The 20,902-nt window shown below is 39.9% G+C and overlaps 1 protein-coding gene across 1 annotated transcript; it reads right to left on the minus strand.

Annotated features, from left to right (window-relative positions):
• Positions 1–1,044: 1,044 nt before the first annotated feature.
• On the minus strand, positions 1,045–18,981 carry SPINK4 (serine peptidase inhibitor, Kazal type 4). The gene is made up of 5 exons (XM_027874438.1): positions 18,902–18,981; positions 18,508–18,578; positions 13,856–13,896; positions 8,712–8,824; positions 1,045–1,090 (listed from the first exon to the last, which is right to left on the minus strand). The coding sequence occupies exons 1-5, from the start codon at positions 18,979–18,981 to the stop codon at positions 1,045–1,047; spliced, it is 351 nt and encodes a 116-aa protein (XP_027730239.1).
• Between the last annotated feature and the right edge of the window lie 1,921 nt (positions 18,982–20,902).

The following is a 20,902-nucleotide window of genomic DNA, read 5'->3' on the forward strand; positions in this document are numbered from 1 at the left end:
GAGCTATATGCATGTTTTTTAACTACATCATAACACACAAGTTCTTATATTATTGAAAAACAACTTGTAGAAAAGCAACTTAATCAAAACAACTCAAACACAAAATGGAGGCTTAAGCCAAAATGGCATCATTTATACTAAGTTGACAAACTATTTTATTAAGGTAATAAAACATTTTCACTACATTATCATTTATAATGAACTAGCAAACATTATATATCTTATATCTTACTGAGGTACTAAAACTTATTCTCACCATAGCCAGGCAATGTACCAGACTCTGGGGTACAAAGAAAGACAAAAACAGTCCTTGATCTCAACAGGATAAATGACTGGATGTAAGATAAAGACAGAGTAGATAGAAGGTCATATGAAGGTGCTAGAGGCTGAGGGGACCAGGAAAGGCCTCCAGCTGAAAGTAAGATATGCACTGAATCTTTTTTTTTTTTTTTGCTTTTTGGTGAGGCAATCAGGGTTAAGTGACTTGTCCAAGGTCACACAGCTAGTAAGTGTCAAGTGTCTGGAGCCAGATTTGAACTCAAGTCCACCTGACTCCAAGGCAGGAGCTCTACCTACTGCGCCACCTACCTGCCAGAAGAAGGAAGGAAGCCAGAGAAAATAAGAGGTAGAGGTAAGAAGGCATGTCATTCCAGGCATGGTGGACAGCCAGGGCAAAAGCAAAAACAAGAGATGGAGTGTCTTTCTGGTCTTCAATTTTGTCCATGTTCAGTCATTCATTCAGGGGACCATTAAATGGTCTCTTCCCTCCCCAGAACCAATTTACTCTTACCTTCAAATGCTTTCTTTTGATGAAGAAGCACTTAGTATATTCTCAATTCTGAAATGCAAGTAGTGTCCTATTGTGATAACCTCTGAACTTCATGAAGTTCCTTTGATGGTTTCAATGACAATACTCATGTTAATTCTGCATGCTGATATTATTGTTCTTTATACAGAATGTACTTAGTGAGGAAAGGGAGAAGGGACCATATTTCTGAAGCAATTAGAAAAGGTCTACATGGTCTCCTATTGAATGTTTCTTCTTTAGCATACTCCATCCTTTGTAATCTGGATGTCCTGTTTAGTTTTTCTACAATTAAAGGAGAAAAAAACTAATTATAAATTATAAATGGATTACTGTTTTCTCACCACTGTGACTATCATATCATAGAATCATAGCCTTAGAGCTAAAAGGAAAATATTAGAAATTCTCTAAGTGCTCTAGCCACCAGCCCCATTTTTTATATAAGGAAATTTAGATCCAAAGAAGTGACTTGTGCATAGTCACATGAGGCCAGGGTTGGAATTTGCATGTAGGTTCTTTTACTCCAAAATCACTGTTTTTTCTAAGGTCCCATACTACCTATCTACATTTATAATAATATAGCAATTTTGTCTTTAATATATCTATTTTTAACAACTAGCTCTCTCTAAAGGCAATATGGCATAGTGGATAAGAGTGCTGAAGTGTGAGTCAGGAAAACCAGAGTTTGAATCCTGCTTCTAACATTTACTATGTGACCCTGGGTAATTCTCTGAGCAATTCCTCAGGCCACTCTCTAAGACTAAGTTACTGAGAGGATCCTTTGATATCTGAGAGTTTTTCATAGCTTTATCCAATGTTGCTTTGATGAACTTGAATTCATGAAGGCTATGTGCCAATGGATATCCTATCAAGCTATAAAGGCTTAGAGTGCAGATCTGGCAATGAATAATGATCTAGGAACCAGCCTGTTTAAACACCATACCAGGTAATGAGTGTTTTTTAGTCATAGGGATTCCTAAAACCATCTACTAAAGAAGCCTAGAAGGACTAGGGTCTGCATTGCTGGAAGGAATGCCCACACTGATGAAATCATGGATCTTTTAAAGTATTGATACATTCTTATTCTCCCACAAATATAAAAGCAAAATTGAAGCTCTGTTCTGGGTGACATGACCAACAAGACAGAGGACCAGACATTTTCTCTAGTCATCACAACTTCTCAAATCTCATCTCTCCAAAACAGGAATTATATACAAGAGATGAAGCAATTTCAGCTGTCACCATGCCATAGATTGCTAAGAACCCAAACAAGGTAAAAAGTCAATGTATTAACAACAGAGAAGAATCCTTAATCCCTAATGTACTTATTAAGCACCCCTTTTTTCATCATCCATCACACTCCCAGCAGAAGGGCTATATAAGGTGTGTAACAGAACTCAATTCTACAGCCTTACCCACACCTCCCTCTAATGCTTCAGAGATCCAAATAGTAGAAATTTACTCAGACATCAAGAACAGTGTGGCAGCTCTTTGTGCTGCAGCAGAGTTTAGTCAGAGAATGAAGTAACAGAGGGGAAAGGGGGCAAGACACATGTGTGCAACTGTGTGGCAATCCAATGTTAGAGGGAAAGAGCCTAGCATTCACTGGGGCCAGTTCTGTCCTCCCAGAAGTCACTTAGGGCAGAGACCAAGACCAGTGAAAGTGAATTGCCTAGCATGGGAAGAGGCTGAGATGCTCTGAGATCCAGTCCTCTGAGAAACTGCCATCAAAGAGGAGAGAGTCAGAAATGAGCAATAGGGAAAAAAATAAGGAAAGAAATACTCAAGAGATCTCAGGAGGAAGAAAACTCAGCTAAAGACCTTGAGCATAAGCAGATATGGCCTCCAAAGCAAATAAAAGAGTTCAGGCATCTAAGAATAACTATTGCAAGACAAAGGAAAAGAAATCAACACCAGATCAGGCAAAGGATCCTATGGATTCCCAAGAAAGCACGCACAACAAGATGTTCCTGAATGGTTTAAAAGAGAAACAAGAATCGTAAAAGCAGAATTTATGGCCTGCACAGCAGAAATAATTGGCAGAATAAAAAAACTTGAATCCACAATGGCAAGTTTCATCAAAGAAATAAAAGTTAGGATAACTGACTGGGAGTGCAAATACATTGAAATCAAGGACAACATGGAAGAAGAGAAGTAAAAGCTATAAAATTAAAATGAAGCATCATTTGTGCACGAGAAAAACATATTGATCTCAAAGACAGGATGCATAGAGACAAAGATGATAAGGTCTTCCATAAGAACACAAGAATTCAAAAAACCTGTAATATAAGAAATAATACAAGGAAACTGCCTAAGACTTCTGAACACAGATAACAAAATGTCAATTGAAAGAATCCATCCATTGTCTCCAGAAAACAAACAAACAAACAAACAAACCTACAAACACCAAGACACATAGTGGTTAAATTTAACAATTCCACTGATAAACAACAAATCCTACAAGTGAGGAGAAAAACCTTCAAATATAAAGGGAAGGAAACCTGAGTGACACAAGACTGTTCTGCACCCACCTTTACCCACAGGAAAGAATGGAATGTGTATCAAAGAGCAAGATGTACCCTGCAAATCTAAATCTAACTGTAAATGAAAATAGATACATGTTTAATGAAAAAAGTGTCCAAAACATTCCTAGAATTAAAACTGGACCTGAAGGAATTATTTGTTTCTCAAATACTCCAGATAATAGAAACACAATAAGGCAAACAAATACAGCAACTGAGGACAAAAAAGAAGACCACTAAGAGGTTTCTTTCTAAATGTACATGAGGCAGCAAAAGTGAAAGCAGAAGTCAAACAGAAGTGATGATGGAGGAACAGGCTTGAAACATCATAGACTAAATCTCACAGCACCCTGCTTAGTGAATAATTTTTTTGACAGGATTAATTTACAGAATGGGAGAGTGAATAAAAAGGGAGAGGGGAAGAAGAAGATAGAGGGGAATGAGAGATGTACCCTAATCAAGGCAAGAAGGCAAGGAGGCAAAGGGAGGGGTTGAAAAAGGGGAAAAGAAAGCTGGAAATTTTGTTTTAGTGGTTGGGGGGGCATCACTGGTGAATGCTTCTATGGGAGAAAAAAGATATCCTACAAGGGGATTTGGGGACCTTCCAATTGGTACAATCTGTAGAGATTTAGTGCTTAGAAAGCTCTCCTCCTGCCTCAAGGGGAATCAGACATCTTGGGAGGAACTGACACCAGAAGGGTGATGGGGCATGGACACAGGAGGGAGATCTTAAGGGAAATAAGGAAAAAAAATCAGGGAAATAGGAAAATTCTACAATGGGGCAACATCTGTATCACCTACAAGAATTATTTCTATGGCCTCCTTCAAAAAAAAGGGGGGGGGGGAACAAAAACTACAAGGCAATAACACAGAAATTGTTTGGAAGACAGATCCCAAAATAAGTACCTTGGAAGCTTAATTCTATGAAGAATAGAGACTAAAAAAGGACTAAATAAGTCTGAGGACTATTAATCAAAGAATGAAAGTCTAAAATAGAAAAAGAAGATAAATAATGGACTGAGGAAAAGAAATCCTTTTTAGAAAAAGGTACAAAACTGGGACACTAATTTCTGTTGGTGGAGTTGTGAACTAGTCCAACCATTCTGGAGAGCAATTTGGAATTATACCCAAAGAACTACAAAACTGTTCATACCCTTTGATCCAGTAATATCACTGCTAGGTCTATATCCCAAAGACATTTAAAAAAAAGAGAGAGAGAGGGAGAGAGAGAGAGAGAGAAAGAGAGAGAGAGAGAGAGAGAGAGAGAGGGAGAGAGAGAATGACCTATTTGTACAACAAAAATATTTATAGCAGCTCTTTTTGTGGTAGCTAAGAATTGGAAATTGAGGGGATGTCCATCAATTGGGGAATGGCTGAACAAGCTGTGGTATATGATTGTAATCAAATATTATTGTGCTATAAGAAATGAGAAGCAGGATGATTTCAGAAAAACCTGGAAAGATTTACATGAACTAAAGCAAAGTGAAGTGAGTAGAATCAGGAGAACATTGTATATAGTAACAGCAACATGATATGATGAAGAATTGTGAAAAACTTAGCTATTCTTGGCTATACAATGATCCAGGACAATCCCAAAGGACTAATGATGAAGCATGCTATCTGCCTCCAGAGAAAGAACTGATATTGATTGAATACAGACTGAAGTGTGCTCTTTTTCTCTTTCTTTCTTTCTTTTTCTTTTATTCAAGTCTTCTTGTACAAAATGACTAATAGGAAAATGTATTACATGATTGCACATGTATAACCTATACTTGATTGCTCACCATCTTAGGGAGAGGGGAGGGGAAAGGGAGGGAGGGAGAGAATTTGGGACTCAAAACTTTTAAAAAAATATTTTAAAATTGTTTTAACATTTAATTGGGGAAAAATAAAATATTACATATTTTTTAAAAAAGAAAAAGGTCAGAAAATGAAAATTTTAAAACCTAATGAACAAGTTTAAGGAGAGGAGAGAAAGGAGAATTCTACTTGACTGTTACCTGACAGAGAGAAAAGAGAGGAAGAAGTAAATAATTAGATAAAAGCAACCAAGAAAAAGTAATAAGCAAAACTCAAGCTTAGAGAAAAGGGTAACAGAAGAGAGGAGGGGAGGACTTGAGCGTGAGAACAGTATTGTTTTCAAATAGATTAAGAATCTGTAGCTCTGTAATATTTTTCAGTGCTTCATGAGTCACATGTTTTTTATGGAAATGTAACAGTGAATTATAGATTTTGAAATGCTAAACATAAATAGAGGAAATTCCTGTATTGGGTAGGAGGATGGACTAGATGACCTCTAAGGTTCCTATATTCTATGCATTGACTGATGATTCTATATCATTGCATTGCATATTATAACATTCACTAGCTTTATACTCATGATAAGTATATATTAGTAGAGATGCTGATTTTGCTTTGCCAATTAAGTTTAATCAATAGATCAATAATAAACTTGCATTTATTAAACACCTATGTGCCAGGCATTGTACCAAGTACTGGGGGTGCAAAGAAAAACAAAAAAACAATCCCTGCTTTCAAGAAGCTCACAGTCAAACGGGGAGGACAACTTGGAAACAACTATGCACAAACAAGATATATAGAGGACAAATTGGGGATAGTCTCAGAAGGAAGGCAGTAAGATTAAGGAGAAGTGGGAAAAGCTTCTTGCAGAAGGTGGGACTTAAACTGAGACCTAAAAGAAGCCAGGAGAGCCAGGAGGTGGAAGGGTGAGAGTTCCAGGTCTGGAGATACAACAAGTGAAAATGCCCAGAGGAGCTGAGAGATGGAACGTTGTATGCAAGGAACATCAAAGAGTCCGATGTCACCAGATTGAAGAATATGTGGAAGGGAGTAAGGAAAACCAGAAAGGTAGGAAGTGTCCAGGTTATGTAGTTTGGAACTCCAAACAGAGGACTTTATATTTGATCCTGAAGGTAATCGGGAGCTGCTGGACCTTACTGAACTGCGTGGTCAGATCTACACTTCATGAGCATCACTTTGACATCTGGGAAACCATGAGAGTTGGCTTGCCTCAGTTTCCTGTTCTACTTACAACTCTTTGGGTTTATTTTATTTTTATTTTTTAAAAAAATTTCATTGATGCCTTTTGTTTTTATATAAAATTTACTTCCAGCTATACCCTTCTCCACCCCTCCCCCCACGATGAGCCTTACTTTTTCACAAAGAAAAAAAACCTTTAAGCAAAACCAACCAACATAGCAGTCAGATCTGATGGTTTATGGAATTTTCCACACCAAATCTCCTATCTCTGGAAAGAAAAGATGCTTCCAACTATTTTTATTCTTCTCTCCTTGTGAGAAGGCAGCCCTAACCAAGAGTTGACTCCTGACCTAAGCCTCTTAGATTCTAAAGGCAGTAAGTAGCCTTACCTCGGGCAGCCAGAAGGGTTTGGGATTGGCCCAGAACCTGAGATCAGAGGAATCCTGAAGGGAGGATAGACCTATGGCCTTTTTCTGCATAGGATTAGAGTACAGGCAGTTCAGCTGTAACACGAATTTGTTCTGAATTTGTTCCAATGCCATTAATCTATTAGAGAACTTTCCGAGCATAACTTGAATTATGAGTTGGCTTCTGCATAATTTCTTCAAGAGAAATAGCGGGAAGGTGGAAAACTACAACCCTTCACAATCAAACTTCAGGTCTTTGGGAGGTAAAGTGCCACATTTTCATATATCTTCTGGTGAAGCAGGATCTGTGAGTGGAGGAGGACTGAGCCTGGCCACTCCCATTTCTACCACCACCTTCTGCTTAGGTTTGAGGCCACATCCGTGCAGCAGTAGCGGGGTAAGCCCGCCACTACTTATTGTAGTATTCATATATGTCTTAACCATTTAACCTGTAAAAAAACTGCTGTTTTAATTAGGTCTCTGTTTCTTTTTTACATGTCACTGAAGAAGTTTTTGAACATTGTGCCCCTAACTTCATTTTCCTCATAAGCTCTGTAGTTTTTATTGTGCGATTTTGCACAATGTGATGCTTTTTGGGGAACGACTGTATCTTGTCATGGCAGATCTGCCTGTATTTCTTTTAAATTCAGTAAGTCCATCTCTGCAAGGGGAGGGCTTGTTAGTTTCTTTGTCTCAGGACTTACTGTACTATAGGAAGCTATCAGTACATTCTGTTGAAGAAGACCCAAGATTATCAGCCAGTTGGGAAGGTTGGGGTGAAGGGAAGGGGCTGAAGAGGGGGAAAATCGGAAGAGCTTAAATGTCTCCTCTGTGGTCAACTTTTTCTCCCAAATACTTGGGTTTTGTTTGTTTGTTGTTGTAGTTGTTGATGATGATGTTATACAACATGAGTATAATGGAAAGAAGAAGGTAAGATAGATTTAGAGCTGGAAGGGACATTTGAAATCTTCTAGTTCAACCTCTCTTAAGCGGCTCTGTGGATAGAGTGCCAGGCCTGGAGTTAGGAAGATTCATTTTCCTGAGTTTGAATCTAACCTCAGAGACTTACTAGCTGTGTGACCTTGGACAAGTCACCTGACCCTGTTTGCCTCAGTTTCCTCATCTGAAAAATAAGCTGGAGAAGGAAATGGCAAACCACTCCAATATCTTTGCCAAGAAAACCCCAAATGGGGTCATGAAGTGTTGGACACAACTGAAAAACAACAAAAAAGTCCAACATGTCAATTTTTTTTTTATTAAGGTCATTGGGGTTAAGCGACTTGCCCAGGGTCACACAGCTAGTAAGTGTCAAGTGTTTGGTCTGAGGCCAGATTTGAACTCAGGTCCTCCTGACTTCAGGGCCAGTGCTTTATCCACTACACCACCTAGCTGCCCCACAACCTCTCAATTTAAAGATGAAGAAACAGGCCCAAGGGAATCTGTATCTTAGAAAGCATATACAGTAATCCAAACTCCTGATTCAATCAGGGTTAAGACCTGCCCACTATCACACAGCTAGTAAGAGTTGGAGGTCAGATTTGAATTCAGGTTCTCCTGATTTCAAGGCCAGTGCTCTATCCACTGCACCACCTAACTATTCCTACTTAGGTCACAGTGTTTTGAACAGAATGGTTCCTGTGGCAAGGAACAAGTGAAATGTGGGTGTAAGGAGATGGCTTTTCCCCTTGGACTGGATGTGGCTGGGTATGGTATGGAGCAGAAGTGTCAAAAACACAGCCTGAACAACTCTCCAGAGTGAGGCTAAAACCAAGTTAAAATGGAATTGGGAAATACTTAATAAAATAAAATAGATATGCAATAGAACATATATGGTTCTCTAAGTTAGTATGAAGCCAGCAGCAATACTTATGTACTGTTTAGTAGCCCTCATTGTGATTTGAATTTGATACCACTGATGTGGATTATGGAGCAGTACCAAAAGGCTCAGTTCAATGTAAAATTAGAAAGTGAACCTACATTCTTGCAATACACAGTTGGCATTCATTGTTATAGGTCTTCTCATTGGTTCCACAGACAGGTTGGTACGTCTTGGGGCACGGTGGGATTTCCCCCATGTGTTCACAGAGTGGCTGAGGAAAGACGTACATGTAATTCAGAGAGAAAAATTCATTATTTTCACTGGCGTTTAAGCCTCTTTGAAAAGAACTTTGTGGAAAAACTTCTTGATAATTGTTCAACTAGTTTTCAGGAAAAGACTTTACCCCCCATATTCTCTGGAATGCTTAAGAGAGGGGCAAACCCATAAACTGTGAACACTGTCTCTTTTGAGATAGAATCAATCCTCAGATAGATACCCACTTTCTCGATTTCATGTTAAAATTTTCATTCTCGTTGCCAGTTCCTGCCAAATCAGCAGTACTGGGTGACTGGCCCTTACAGAGATAGCTTTAGTGAGATAGAGCCCAAATGTGGGAAGCTAGTCTAAGATTATGGTAATGGTTCTATTACTTCAGCTTCAAAAATTTTTGATTCATCTTTGTGGCTATCACCCACATTGTAGATTGTAATCCCCCTCATGCCTTAGGAGACAGTTTTATGAGTTGCTTTGATTTAAAAAAAAATTGTCCCACTTTTTTGATGAGTCTCCTTAGACTTGAATCTCAAAAAACAGAAAAGTCAAGTCGAGTCAAATCAACAAATATTTATTAAATGCTTACCCATTGGCACATATGCCAGGCACTTTGCTAAGTGCTAAGATACAAAGGCAGGCAAAAAAAAAATTAAAAAACAAAACAAAACAATTTCGGCTCTTAAGGAGCTCACAGTCTAATTGGGGAGAGAATATAACAGTAACTAGGCAGCTAGGTGGCGCAGTAGATAATGCCCTGAGCCTGGAGTCAAGAAGATTCATCCTCAGACATTTATTAGTTATGTCACCTTGGGCAAGTCACTTAACCTTTTTTTGCCTTAATCCACTGGAGAAGGAAATGACAAATCATGCCAGTATTTTGCCAAGACATAATGGCACATGGGGTCACAAAGAGTTAGACACAACTGAACAACAAATATAAATATTAGCTATTATTATTGGCCATCATTAGCTATGTACAAATAAGATATATACTTTATACATTAGAGGTAATCAACAAAGAAAAGCATTAAAAGGGATTAGGAAACATGTCTTTCAGAAGGTAAGACTTAAGCTGAGACCTGAAGAAAGCCAGATGAGCCAGGAGGAGGAGACAAGACCATCATAAGTGAGAAGCAGTCAGGAGACCAGCCTCACTGGACTGCAGAGTATGTGGAGGGGAATAAGGTGTAAGGTATGGTAGGAAGGGGCCAGGTTAAGAAGATCTTTGAAAGCCAAGCAGAGGATGTTAGGTTATAGGAGGTGCTCCTACTATATGCTTAACACATAGTAGGCACTTGATAAATGTTTATTGATTGATAGGAAACCACTGTGATTTACTGAATAAAAAACAGATACAGAATTTAACAGACCAGGCCTCTACACAAAGACTGTCTAGCTTTGTAGGACCCACCAGAGTTTGTGCTCTGTGATTACCTACATACCATGGTGATGAGTAAAGGGTGCAAGGACAGAAGGAATATTTAGCTCTGGTTTGTTTGATAAATGGTGATTATCAATGTAGATAATTTGAGACCCCAAAGTTATCTTGAGGTAGCTGAGGAGGGCTTGAGTGGAGGTAGTGTACCATTATCTTAGGATATTTACTGTGAAAACAGAGGTGAGGATGGAGTGGGACCATTGAGAGGGGTCTTGCTTGTTTGCAATAACTTAAATTGGATTATGCATATTTAGTACTGGTAGCTGGAGGACTGGTACTTATTCCCCTTATAGCTAGATGACTCTGGATATGTTGTTTAATTAAAATTAAATTTAAGTAAATTTTAAAATAAAAATTAAATTTAATTAAAATGTCACCAGATTTTAGGCCTTTTCTAATTGATTCAGAGGTATGTTTCTCTTCCTTTCCCTTTCCAATCCTCTAATGACTGGAAACTCATTATCCTTCTTGAGGGATATAGAATTGTAAGTTCCTAGCAATGAGTTATGTTTATTGGTACTTCTCTTTCTGAACCCTTTCTTTCTAGAATCCTTCATAGAAGGCTGAGTAGATTATTCCAATTTGTTTTAAAGTAGTTCAGGTTCTCACGGTAAGAAGGACTATATGGTGACTTGTAGAGATTTTTGGGTGTGTGTGCACCGAGTCTAGAAAGTGTTTATGTCTGGAATGTGCCTTCAGCAGAGGCTGAACGCCACTTGTCTGGGATATTGTAGAAGGGATTCATTTATTGGTTAATGAGTATGGACTTAGATGACCCTTTTTGACTCTGTCAGACTCTGAGGGCCTATGATTCTCTAAAATCACATTCTAGTGGGATCTCAGGCTTATTCCTTGGAGAAGCATTTATAGGACACATCAAAAAAGATGCTAATTGTGACTTCACACGGATAATTGGTACTACGTTGCTTGCCTTCTCAATGGATGAGGGAGGGATTGAAAGGAGGGAGAGAACTGGGAACTCAAATTTAAAAAAATACATGTTAAAATATGTAAAGCATAATTATTTTTAATAAATATTTTAAAAGATGCTAATTGGTCCCCCTTTCGCTGGTCTCACTGAAATAATCAAGACCCTTGAGGCTGAACAAATCTTCTTCCTTGAGTCCCCTCTCTTTTTTCTCCCTTCTTGAGAAGGATGTAGCATATTGACAAGACAACACTAGCCACTTGAGTTACCAGACGTCTCCATGCTCCATGAACCTAGCACACTTACTGTATTCTCTTTGGGAGAATGTTGTATATACATGGAAATCCAGTGGCCCTCATTCTTTCAAATTACATTGAAGGTCTCCTGAAGGAAGAATAATTCTAAAAACTGAAACCAAGTGGCCTAGGGTCAGCCTGAAACAAGATGGTGGCTGTTGGGTTGTGAATATATCTGTGGATACATATATCTGTGTATATGTATGTATGTGCACGCATGTGCACACACATGTAATATATAATATACACATGTGCATATACATGTATATGTGCATGTGTGTATACACGCACATGTATGTGGACTCTTCACTGTGACTCAAGTAATTGTTGTTCGGTTGTTTTAGTCATATCTGACTCTTCATTGACCCCATTTGGGGTTTTCTTGACAAAGATACTGGAATGATTTGCCATTTCCTCCTCCAGCTCATTTTACAGATGAGGAAACTGAGGCAAATGGGATTAAATGATGTGCCCAAAGTTACAAAGCTAGTAAGAATCTGAGGCTAGATTTTAACTCAGGTCTTCCTGACTCCAGGTTCAGTGCTCCATCCACTGAGCCACCTCCAGGCAATTGCAGAGTCACTACTGTGCATGGTACACAGTAAATGTTTAAGAAATGCTTGTTGGTGGATTGATTTATTCCTAATGATTGCAACTGTACAAAAATGGAGTGAACTGCCTAAGTGGTACTCTCTGTCAGTGGGGGTCTTCAAACAGAGATTGGATGAGACCTTGTCAGGGATATAGCCAGGAATGGGTTGGTAAATATTACTTGGAAAAAATAATGTACTCACAACACACTTCTGAGTTTAGTATGTATTATTAACATTTTCACCAAAACTTTCTTAAGCCTAGACAATCAACAAACAATAATTAAGCCCTGATTTGTAGCTTTTCCCAATTCCCAAGGTGTAAATTTTCGCACATTTGACAGTTGACTCTCACCAGCTTGTAAGACCTGGCTTTAGCCAATTCCTAGATGTAGTAGACAGGATCGATATTTTACTAAAGGATAGACTATGTGCTCTCAGAGGTCTGTAATTCTATGAGTAAGAATACAAGAGATATTAATAGTCTATACAGGGTGCTCTCTCTCTCTCTCTCTCTCCTCTAATAAACAGTCATAGGCAATAAAGATTAATTTGGGGCACCAAAGTTTACTGCTTTGGCATGAACTCTATAGTCTATGTGCATTATCTAAAACAAGCCACTAATTTCACTACACTTTGTTCAATGTAAATCCAATCATTATGAGGAAAAAGGAATACAGGCTTCCTACCCTGACTAAGAGATCCTCTTAACCTCTTTCCCCTTTTCTTGATGTATGTAACCCTACACAAAAATGCGACAGAGCTAGATTACTAGTCATGGTGGCTAATCATTGGACAGCAAAATGAAAGGAGAGAGAAAGAGGAAAAAAGAAAGGAAGACGGGGAGAGAGAGAAAAAGGGAGAGAGAGAGAGAAATTGAGAGGAAGGGTTATTGTTCAGTCATTTCTGACTCTTTGTGACCTCTATGGACCATAACACACCAATACTGTCCATGGTGTTTTCTTGGCAAAGACACTGGAGTGGTTTGCCATTTCCTTCTCCAGTGGATTAAGGGCAACAGAGGTTAAGTGACTTGCCCAGAGACACACAGCTAGTATCTGAGGCCCAAATTTGGCTCAGACCTTCTTGACTTCAGGCCCAGTGGTTTATCCATTGTACCACCTAACTGCCTAAGGGAGGCCAATAGTTCTCTGTAAATTATAAGACTACATTCCATATATAAATGACATTTATGATTTACCAAGCACCTTGCTCATAACTCTTCCTCTCTGACTTTAGGGAGAAAGAGGAACAGTACTCACTTGGTTGCAGATTGGACCAAATTATAGACCCAGACATACCTAGGCTCAGTTTTTACCAAGTGATGGCGGGATGGAAGTGAGTACTCCCCCAGTAACTCTAGGGTGCTGCTTTATTTAATAAGGGAAAACAAAGAAAACCTCACTTGGGTCTAGGTCTGAGTTCAACTTCAAGTGCAAGCACTCAGGCATCACGGAGAAAAAAGTAGCTTCCTACAAGTCCCAACTAAAATCCCTTATTTTACAGGAAGCCTTTCCCAGCCCCTCTTAATTCAAGTGCCTTCCCTCTATAAATTATTTCCTATTTATCCTGTATATTGTTTGCTTTGTCTATATTTGTTTGCATGTTGTCTCTCCCCATTAGATTATAAACTCCTTGAAGGCAGGGACAGTCTTTTGACTCTTTTTGTATCCCCCATGCTTAGCCCGTGCCCAGTACATAGTAGGTACTTAATAAATGTTTATTGATTTTTTTGATTGATTGAACTAGAAGAGAAGCATAGATTCACCCTTCTTACCATTCTCTGAAAAACCACTTCTTTTGCCTTCACTGACTCTCCTGCAATACATGATAAAGTTAGTTAAGATGAAACAGATAAACAAGATGATTCATGGGTTTTTATTGCTGCCCTCTGTAAACTGTAAACATACCCTGTGTAAACTACACAAAATTCAATATGATAAGAGCCAACTTTCCAGTTGACACTAAAATCTGTCATGGACCTTGTACATGGTGAGGATTCAGTAACTATTAATTGAAAGAATTAAGGAATGAACCCTAGTACGTAAAGAAGACTCTGCCTCACCCACAATATAGCCCAGGGACTAATTTGGAGTGAAGTTGGATTCTGTGCTGGGATGTCCCACTGCAAGATGCTTCTGGGTCTATTTGGTTTCGGGGATATCCCAGGGCCTTGAGTTGAACAGGTTGGGACCTTGAGAGAAAAGGTGGGTAAATTCCAATAATGTCAGGCTTTTGGAGATAGTAGCCAGGATCTAATGTCATTTCCGTTCTGGAAAAAGTATAGCTTGTTCCCAGGGCACAAGACAAATCTTAGAATTTCAGAGTTAGTGGGGATCTTGGGGGTCATTGTCCAACTGCAGGCCAGACGTGTGAAATCTCTCCCTTCAGCAGCCTCTGGGTGAAAACTTCAAATTACAAGTAGTACACTAAATACCTAAAGGTTCTCTGGGGAATGTACTTGTGTGTGTGTGTGTGTGTGTGTGTGTGTGTGTGTGTGTGTGTGTACGTGTGGGGTGTGTGACATTGGCTCTCTCTGGTACTCAACAGAATTTTTAAGCTTAGAGAGGGACATTTTGGTACCACAGGCAGAATGTCACTTTAGCCCATTCCATTATATGCTACTTTGTTGTTGTTCAGTCCTGTCCAACTCTTTGTGACCCCATGGACTCCATGGGGTTTTCTTAGGAAAGATACTGAAGTAGTTTGTCATTTCCTTCTCCAGTGTATCCCCATTTTTATAGATGAGGAATGGAGGCAGATAGCAGTTAAGTGACTTACCCAGGGTTGCACAGCTAGTAAGTGTCTGAGGCCGGTTTGAACTCAGATTTTCCCATCTCCAAGCCTGTTGCTCTGTCCACAGCACCACCTAGCTGCCCTGTGCTAGTAGCTGCGCTTATTTGCTGCCTGCTTACCATGTGGTGTTCAAAGCCATAAGCTCAGGGTAACTAAGGCTTTGTCTGAAGGTGCTGTTATCCAGGGGGTATATTTCCTCCCTGTGGCTACTCACACCTCTACCCATGGTCTGCCACCAGCCCCTACCTACCATATCCCAGGATCTTATTGCCATGTCAAAACATGATGCCATCATGAGGCCTGCATTCCTGCCAACTCCCATGGATATAAGTAAGGGTCAGACTTTACCTTATACTAGCATGGTTGTACCTGTGGTTGGGCTGTCCTCTTTGCTTCTGCCTACCCTTGCTCATCCTTTCCCACTCCCACCCCCAGCTCAATTCTTTTTGTCCCAGATAATAACATTCTTAGTTATGGTCCAGTGGCATGGGCCTTATCTATACCCTTGTGTCTTCAAAACTATTTTTCCCTTTGCCCCAGTGAGGTATTTCTGTCACCAGAGAACACAAAATGGGATAATGGTATGATGGCAGAGGGGTCCCTGAAGGTTTATTTTGGCCACTTGTGAGTTCCCCTGACCACATAGCGGTAAAGAGCCTTTACTATCTACTTCACAGGAAGGAGACTCTCACATTCTCTATTTTAAAAGGCTACAAATTTATTCTTTATTCTTTTTTTAAAGTGTTTTAATCAAACTATTTGACTTAAAAATGCAAGAACACTTTGCTAAAATTATAACTCAATCATGCCCAGGAATTATAGAAGGGCAGATTTTGGCTTATCATAAGGGAGAACTTCCAAGCAATTAGAATTGCCTAAAAATATGAGTTGCCTCACAATATAGAAATGGGGGAAAAATCTGCATGATCTTGTTAGAACTGGTTCAGAGGGGATTCATGCTTAAGGCAGAGGTTGAACAAGGTAACCTCTAAGGTCTCTTTCCTATGCTAAAAATTCCAGAAGTCAGTCTTATTCTAAAATCCTGGGCAGGAGCAGGGCTTGGAGCAAGCAAGAGAGCCAACTTTGGCACCCTTCCTCTACTCTAAGCCTCCTCATTATATATAGAAATCAGACTATCAGGCAGGGAAGTGCTATTATTATCCTCATTTTACAGTTGAGGAAACTGAGGCAAACAGGTTAAGGGACTTGCCCAGGGTCACATAACCCTGGGTTATGTGCTGGGTCCAAGCCCTGCTCCTGCCCACGATTTTTTTTTTTTAGGCAATTGGGGTTAAGTGACTTGCCCAGGGTCACACAGCTAGTAAGTGTCAAGCATTTGGTCTGAGGCCGCATTTGAACTCAGGTCCTCCTGACTTCAGGGCCGGTGCTCTGTCCACTGCGCCACCTAGCCACCCCTAGAATATTTTTTGCCGCTTGGGGTAGAGGGTTTGGGAGAACAGGCACACACTTGCCTTATAGAAGGTAACTAGGTGGCAACTAAGTGGTGCCATGGATAGAGTGCTGGGCCTAGAGTCAGGAAGACATGAATTCACATCCAGTCACAGACACTAGTTATGTGACCCTGGGCAAGTCCCTTAACCTGTTTGCCTCAGTTTCCTCAACTGTAAAATGAGGATAATAATAGCACCTCCCTGCCTGATAGTCTGATTTCTATATATAATGAGGAGGCTTAGAGTAGAGGAAGGGTGCCAAAGTTGGCTCTCTTGCTTGCTCCAAGCCCTGCTCCTGCCCAGGATTTTAGCCTGCCCATTCCAGTTGAACAAATTCAGCAAACCTCACAAGATACAGTTCCAACTTGGTCCCAGTTTTTCCCAGTCACCAGTGATGGCAGCCAGAGCCAAGACCGCCATACTTATCATACTACCTCCTAGTATTGTTGTGAGGATCAATTGAGATAATATTTGTACAGTGCTTGACACACAGTAAGCACTCTGTAAATGCTAGTTATTATTATTATAATTATGATTGTACGAGGTGTCCCAAAAGTCTTCTTTCAGCTTTAAGCTGAATGAAGATTTCTGTAATGCTCTGTATTAGAGAACAGCTATCCCTTTTGGAGAGACCAGTAAAAGAAATGGGAGAATTACTCACAGTAGCACTATCTCTTCCCAGTCCCATTCCTAGCAAGTTATGGAGGAACAATTAGAAAATCCTTCCCCTTTCCCCATCATTTTCTCCTTCTTCCCTCTTCCATTTCAACCATGTGCAGCAAGGTAATTTTTAGAACAGACCTGCCCGCCAAGCTGGTGCAGCAGTCAGAACGTCACTTAAACTCACCCCATTTCATGCTGCAAGTATCTAGGCTCTTCTGACATTTGCGTGAAGTCCTAGCACAGGACAAATAGAGCTTTGCATGAGGGCACTGACATTAGGGAGTATGCTTCTTTCCCATGGCTACTCACACTTCACTTCATGGTCTCCTATACCTACACTTACCACACCTTCTTCCCTTCACCAGGGGATGGGTCAATGAGGTTAAGAATCCTGTCCATCCTTTCAATGTGGATGGTCAGTAATGAAAACACATCTCTTCTCGATATCCCAGCACATGAACTATGGCTTTTATGAATTTCTTTTGTGCCACTCTAATGGTAACCCTCAGGCACGAAAAAGAAACTAACCATGCCTCATCTGGCCTTATCACCTTATGTGTGCTTTCTTTCCTTCCTCTTTGCTTTTGCCTAAACCATGCTCCCTCTGCCAGAGGACCGTCTCCAGTCATCCTGATCTATATCTCGCCACTGGACCCAGATGGCTTCAGAGGAGGAAGTGAGGCTGGTGACTTTGCACAGCCCCTCCTCACTTAAATCCAATTCACCTGCAAGTCATGGCATCATCTTCCTGATGTCTTGGTCCTCTTCAAGAACAAAGGACAAACAACACCAGCTCTCTCTGCCAAAACTCTCTGTTCCCTTCCTGTTGAAATCCCACCCCTTCTTTAAGGCACTGTTCCAATATTATTTTCTCCAGAAAGTCTTTCCTGATATGATACCACCAGCAAAAGTGGTCGGTTTTTCCTCAGAACTCACATATCACCACATACCTATCTTAGGCACTTACTGCATCTTTCCTTATTTGCTATTTATTTGTATAATGTCTTATTTCTCCCTTCTAGGCTATAAATTCCTTGAGGGTAGGTGCTGTTTTTTATTCATCTTTCTATACCACACAGCATTTGCAAATTGTAGTTGCCTGGCAGATAGTTTGATAGGTGAATATTGAATGAATTATAATACTTTATAGAGATCTAAATAAATTTCATTGCAGAGCAGATGTTTAATACCGCAAAGTTTTAAAAGAGGAAATCAGAGGATCATCTTTACCTGCCTAGGCAAGGTTTACCAAATCAAACTGAGTTTTCAAGGTACTCGGGAGATTGGTGTGAAAGGATATTATGTCACCCTTAGCCTTTTTTCTGATTTCTACATATCATGGGGAGGTTTAAAGTAGAGAAGGAAGGTTGCCAAAGTTGATTCTGTAGTCTATTCCAAGCCCTGTCTCTGCCCCTGTTCCTTGACCCCAAATAGCAAAGGATTTCAGCCTGCCAGATCTCAGTTCAATAAATTAAACAAACTCAAAGCAAGATACAGACCTAATTTGGTCCCAACTTACCCCAGGCACCAGTGATTGCAACCAGAGCCAAGATGAGCATGCACATTTTGACCTTCACGTTGAACTCAGTTCTGGGGTTTTGATGGGGACCGGAGATGGGGAGTGATAGTGGTGGAGAAAGTTACTCTGGTGTTATACCCTGAATACTATTTATAACCCAAGTCAGGTCCTCTTATCTTATCATAGGCCAGCTGTGAAATGCAGTATCTAAGACATGGTATGCTATAAACAATTAACCCCTCTATTTCCTGGTGAATGGACATTTTTAGGGCTCCTCTAACTGAATCAATCCCTTTCTAGCTGGCAATGGAGGATGCTCAGAATGATATGTCATCCTTTCACATCATCTCCCTTGATCCCTAGAGACCTTACAGATGTCCTTCATTGGGCTCACATGCTTTCTGGAGCCAGCAGGGTTAGTTCAGGGATTCCCTTTTTGAGGAGCACAAAGATGAATGCCTTTATCCAAGTCATACAGCAGAAGAGTAAGAGACAGACAGGAGAGAAAGAGATAGAGCCCTTAGCATCTAGCCTGTCAATGCCTGGCCAATGGGTGGAGAAAGTGAGGGGAAGGAGAGGGTTTAATGCAGAGGTGCATGGAGCTGGGTTTTTTTTTTTTAACCAATGAGAGCCCATTGTTAAATTTTCAATGTGAACATTTACATCTCAGAAATCTGCAAACACTACAGATCAGGGCTTGATTTATTGTTTTGTCGATTGTCTGTAAGGAAGTGATGGGGAAAATGTTGATGATATAGATTAAGTTGAGAAGTGTGTTCTCTTTTCAGAGAGCTGATTGTTAAAACATTTACTAGCCCAATAGTGCCTTCATCCTTAATAGCTGTCATCCTGTATCTCTCCTTCTCTTTGTGACTTCTTTTTTTTGGAGGCAATTGGGGTTAAGTGACTAGCCCGACATCACACATCTAGTAAGTGTCTGAGGCTGGATTTGAACTCAGGTCCTCCTGACTCCAAGGCCGGTGCTCTATCCACTGCTCCACCTAGCTGTCCTACTGTTGAAGTTTTTAATTCCAGTTTTGTCACTATTGCTAGTGACCTTGCTATGTGACCTTGAGCAAGGTGTTATCAATAAATTAAGAATAGTAACATCTACTCTACTTCTTTCTCTTTTAAAGAAGTTCTATTAAGGCTTTTTGTGATTTCTTGACATATCGTCTACCCTTCTAACAAAAAAAAACAATTAAGCAAAACTGACAATTGCAGTAACCATATCTGACAGTGCATGCCACATTCTGCACCCATAATCTTTCATCTCTCTATTGAGATGTGTGTTTAATCATCTGGCTTTGGGGCCAAGGTTAGTCATTGTGTTTTATCTGAGCTCTGCTGTTTTTTTTAACTGTTGTTTTCATCAAATTATAACATATGATTTCATGGAATATTAAAAGGAATGAGAAATAATAAAAGTGAAGAATTCAGAGAAACATGGGGGATTTGCATGAACTGATGCAAAGAAAACAGAACCAGGAGAGTAGTACACACAATGCTCTACTTCTATTACAGGGTGGTTTTGAATATTAAATGGAGTAGAGAGTGAGAAAGGTCTTTGGAAAGTATACAATCTAGAAAGGATAATAAAACAATCCAAACTGCTCTGGAAGAATGAGAGTTCTCCCTCTGAAACCCTCTGGCACTATGTTCACATTTCTCAGGCTGTCTTATATTTTAGTTATTTGTATAAGTCTTAAAACAACTCAAGGGCAGATATTATGCGTCTCTCCCGCAGCAGCTTGTATATAGTAGGTGATTAGTAAATATTAATAATAGCTAGTATTATTATAGCATCTACTATATGCCAAACACTGTGCTAGGCATTTTAGAAAATCTGATTTGGTGCTATTAAGATCCTCATTTTACTTTTTTTTTTTTAAGGCTGTTGGGGTTAAGTGACTTGCCCAGGGTCACACAGCTAGTAAGTGAAAAGTGTTTGATCTGAGGCTGGATTTGAACTCAGGTCCTCCTGACTTCGGGGCTGGTGCTCTATCCACTGTGCCACCTAGCTGCCCTTATAATCCTCATTTTACAGTTGAGGAAACTGAGACAGATAAAGGCTAAATGACTGCACTTTACAAATACTATCTCATTTGATCATCACAGCAACCCTCTGAGGTAGGTGCTATTATTGTCCTTATTTTGCAGTTGAGGAAACTGAGGCAAACAGAGGGTAAATGACTTTCCCAAGGTCACACAACTAGTAAGTGTCTGAGGTCAGATTTAAACTCAGGGTTTTCTGATTCCAGGTCCAGTGCCACTTAGATGCCTCAATATTAAATGAACATTTCCAAATGTCATCCTCTTGGCAATGATAGTGACAGGGGAGATAGGTGGCTCAGTGGAGGAAGTGAGGTGATTCAGTGGATAGAGTGCCAGGCCT

Source organism: Vombatus ursinus, unplaced genomic scaffold (assembly GCF_900497805.2).
Source record: "Vombatus ursinus unplaced genomic scaffold, bare-nosed wombat genome assembly UNPS02014807.1, whole genome shotgun sequence".
Taxonomy (NCBI): Eukaryota; Metazoa; Chordata; class Mammalia; order Diprotodontia; family Vombatidae; genus Vombatus; species Vombatus ursinus.